At 44.3% G+C, this 2,010-nt stretch overlaps 1 protein-coding gene across 1 annotated transcript; it reads left to right on the forward strand.

Annotated features, from left to right (window-relative positions):
• Positions 1–784: 784 nt before the first annotated feature.
• On the forward strand, positions 785–1,706 carry LOC132495833 (olfactory receptor 2A1/2A42). The gene is given in 4 exon segments (XM_060107751.1): positions 785–876; positions 878–945; positions 948–1,167; positions 1,169–1,706. Coding segments are annotated over 4 exon segments (918 nt in total).
• The last annotated feature ends 304 nt before the right edge of the window (positions 1,707–2,010 follow it).

Here is a 2,010-nt window from a genome sequence, read left to right on the forward strand (position 1 = left end):
ACCACAGCCTTCAACACGATGTGTGAATGCCTGACTTCAGACTCACACCCCTGCACCCAAGTCTAGATGCACAATACATGAACACTGGGCAGCCCCCAAAATCCAATTCCTACAAATTGTAAGGATTGTTTTTCAAAAAAGTTATTTGATAAATCAGTAACTGTGAGCCCATCAATACATTAATTGCCAAATGCCCAGTGGTTGGTTTGATTTAATCACTCATTAGAGCTCACATGGAGCATATCCACTGATTCCATCTTAGCAACTTAAACAATCACATTGTCATAAAAGTTTTGTTTTATCTTTTTCTTCCTCCTGTTATCATGTAAGCTGCTTTAGAGGGCAAAGGTTGATTTCAGCTGCTGAAAGTGATGCAGTTGATATTTCTCTTGAGAAACTGGAATTACATCTCTTTTCTAGGATGACTCTAATTCTCATATTTGGAGTTCTTCCATTACTGATGACTTCTGCATCCCAGAAATTCTCTTTGTGATGTTGACACGTGCAGCTCCAAGATCATCCCTATTTCATGGTTATTTTATTTCCTCTTTTGATTGGACCGTCTCTCCCCATCACACGTGTCAGTGGCTCTAGGTAACCTATCATGGGTGACATAATCCCCTTCCTATAAAACTGGATGTTAGATTAAGTGATTAACTTAATGAAAAACTAGTCATCACCCTAAAATTTTGTCCTTTAAAAATGACTATTTTTATGAAATAATGTCTAGATGTTTTCGATAACTCTGTCCCAAGCAATCCCATTTTATCCTTTTCATAGTGAAATGGGGGAAAATCAGACAGTGGTTACAGAATTCATTCTCCTGGGATTTTGTCTTGGCCCAAGGATTCAGATGCTTCTCTTTGGGCTCCTCTCTGTTCTGTGTCTTCACCCTGCTGGAGAACAGGGTCATCCTGGGGCTCATCTCACTGGACTCCAGGCTGCACTGTACTTCTTCCTCTCACACCTGGCCATCGTTGACGTAGCCTATGCCTGCAACACGGTGCCCCAGATGCTGGGAGACCTCCTGAGTCCAGCCAAGCCCATCTCCTTTGCTGGCTGCATGACACAGACCTTTCTCTTTTTGACTTTTGCTTAGGCCGAGTGTCTTCTCCTGGCGGTAACGTCCTATGAGCAGTATGTGGCCATCTTCCACCCCCTCCAATATTGTCATTGTAAGCTGGAGCATCTGCATCACTCTGGTGGTGATTTCCTGGGCATGTGGCTCCCTCCTGGCCCTGGTCCATGTGGGTCTCATCCTGAGACTGCTCTTCTGTAGGCTTCATGAAATCAACCACTTCTTCTGAGAAATCCTGTCTGTCCTCAAAATGGCATGTGCTGATACCTGGTTCAACCAAGTTGTCATCTTTGTTGCTTCTGTGTTTGTCTTAGTTGGGCCCCTCTGCTTGGTGCTGGTCTCCTCCACACGCATCCTGGTTGCCATCCTGAGGATGCAGTCAGGTGAGGGCCTCAGAAAGGCCTTCTGCACCTGCTGCTCCCACCTCTGCGTGGTCGGGCTCTTCTTTGGCAGTGCCATCATCATGCACACGGCCCCCAAATCCAGCCACCCAGCAGAAGATCCTTTTCCTGTTTTACAGTTTTTTCAACCTATGCTGAACCCACTGATCTATAGCCTGAGGAACACAGAGGTCAAGGGTGCCCTGCGGAGAGCCCTGTTCAAGGAAAGTCATTTCCAGTTGGAGTGACATTTGAATCACCGCCCTCAGTAGTCTACTTGGAGCCTTGGGTACTGAATACCACCTAAGCTCATCACTTTCTTTATGTCTGAGACTAAATATCCAAGACACTCTGTAAAGCATTCTCTTTTCCTCCCCATAAAGTATTTAAGTTTTGCTGCATTCATTATATTTAATTCTATCAAACATATTTATTTTTTCATTTAACTGCTTGGTGCATTAAGACTATCTAGAGGTAAAAATTTACTCCATCCACTACTAAGGGGCCGAGAAGGTTAAAATAGATGCTCTACCTCTGACTTCATCAGGTGTG

Source organism: Mesoplodon densirostris, chromosome 9 (assembly GCF_025265405.1).
Source record: "Mesoplodon densirostris isolate mMesDen1 chromosome 9, mMesDen1 primary haplotype, whole genome shotgun sequence".
Lineage (NCBI taxonomy): Eukaryota > Metazoa > Chordata > Mammalia > Artiodactyla > Ziphiidae > Mesoplodon > Mesoplodon densirostris.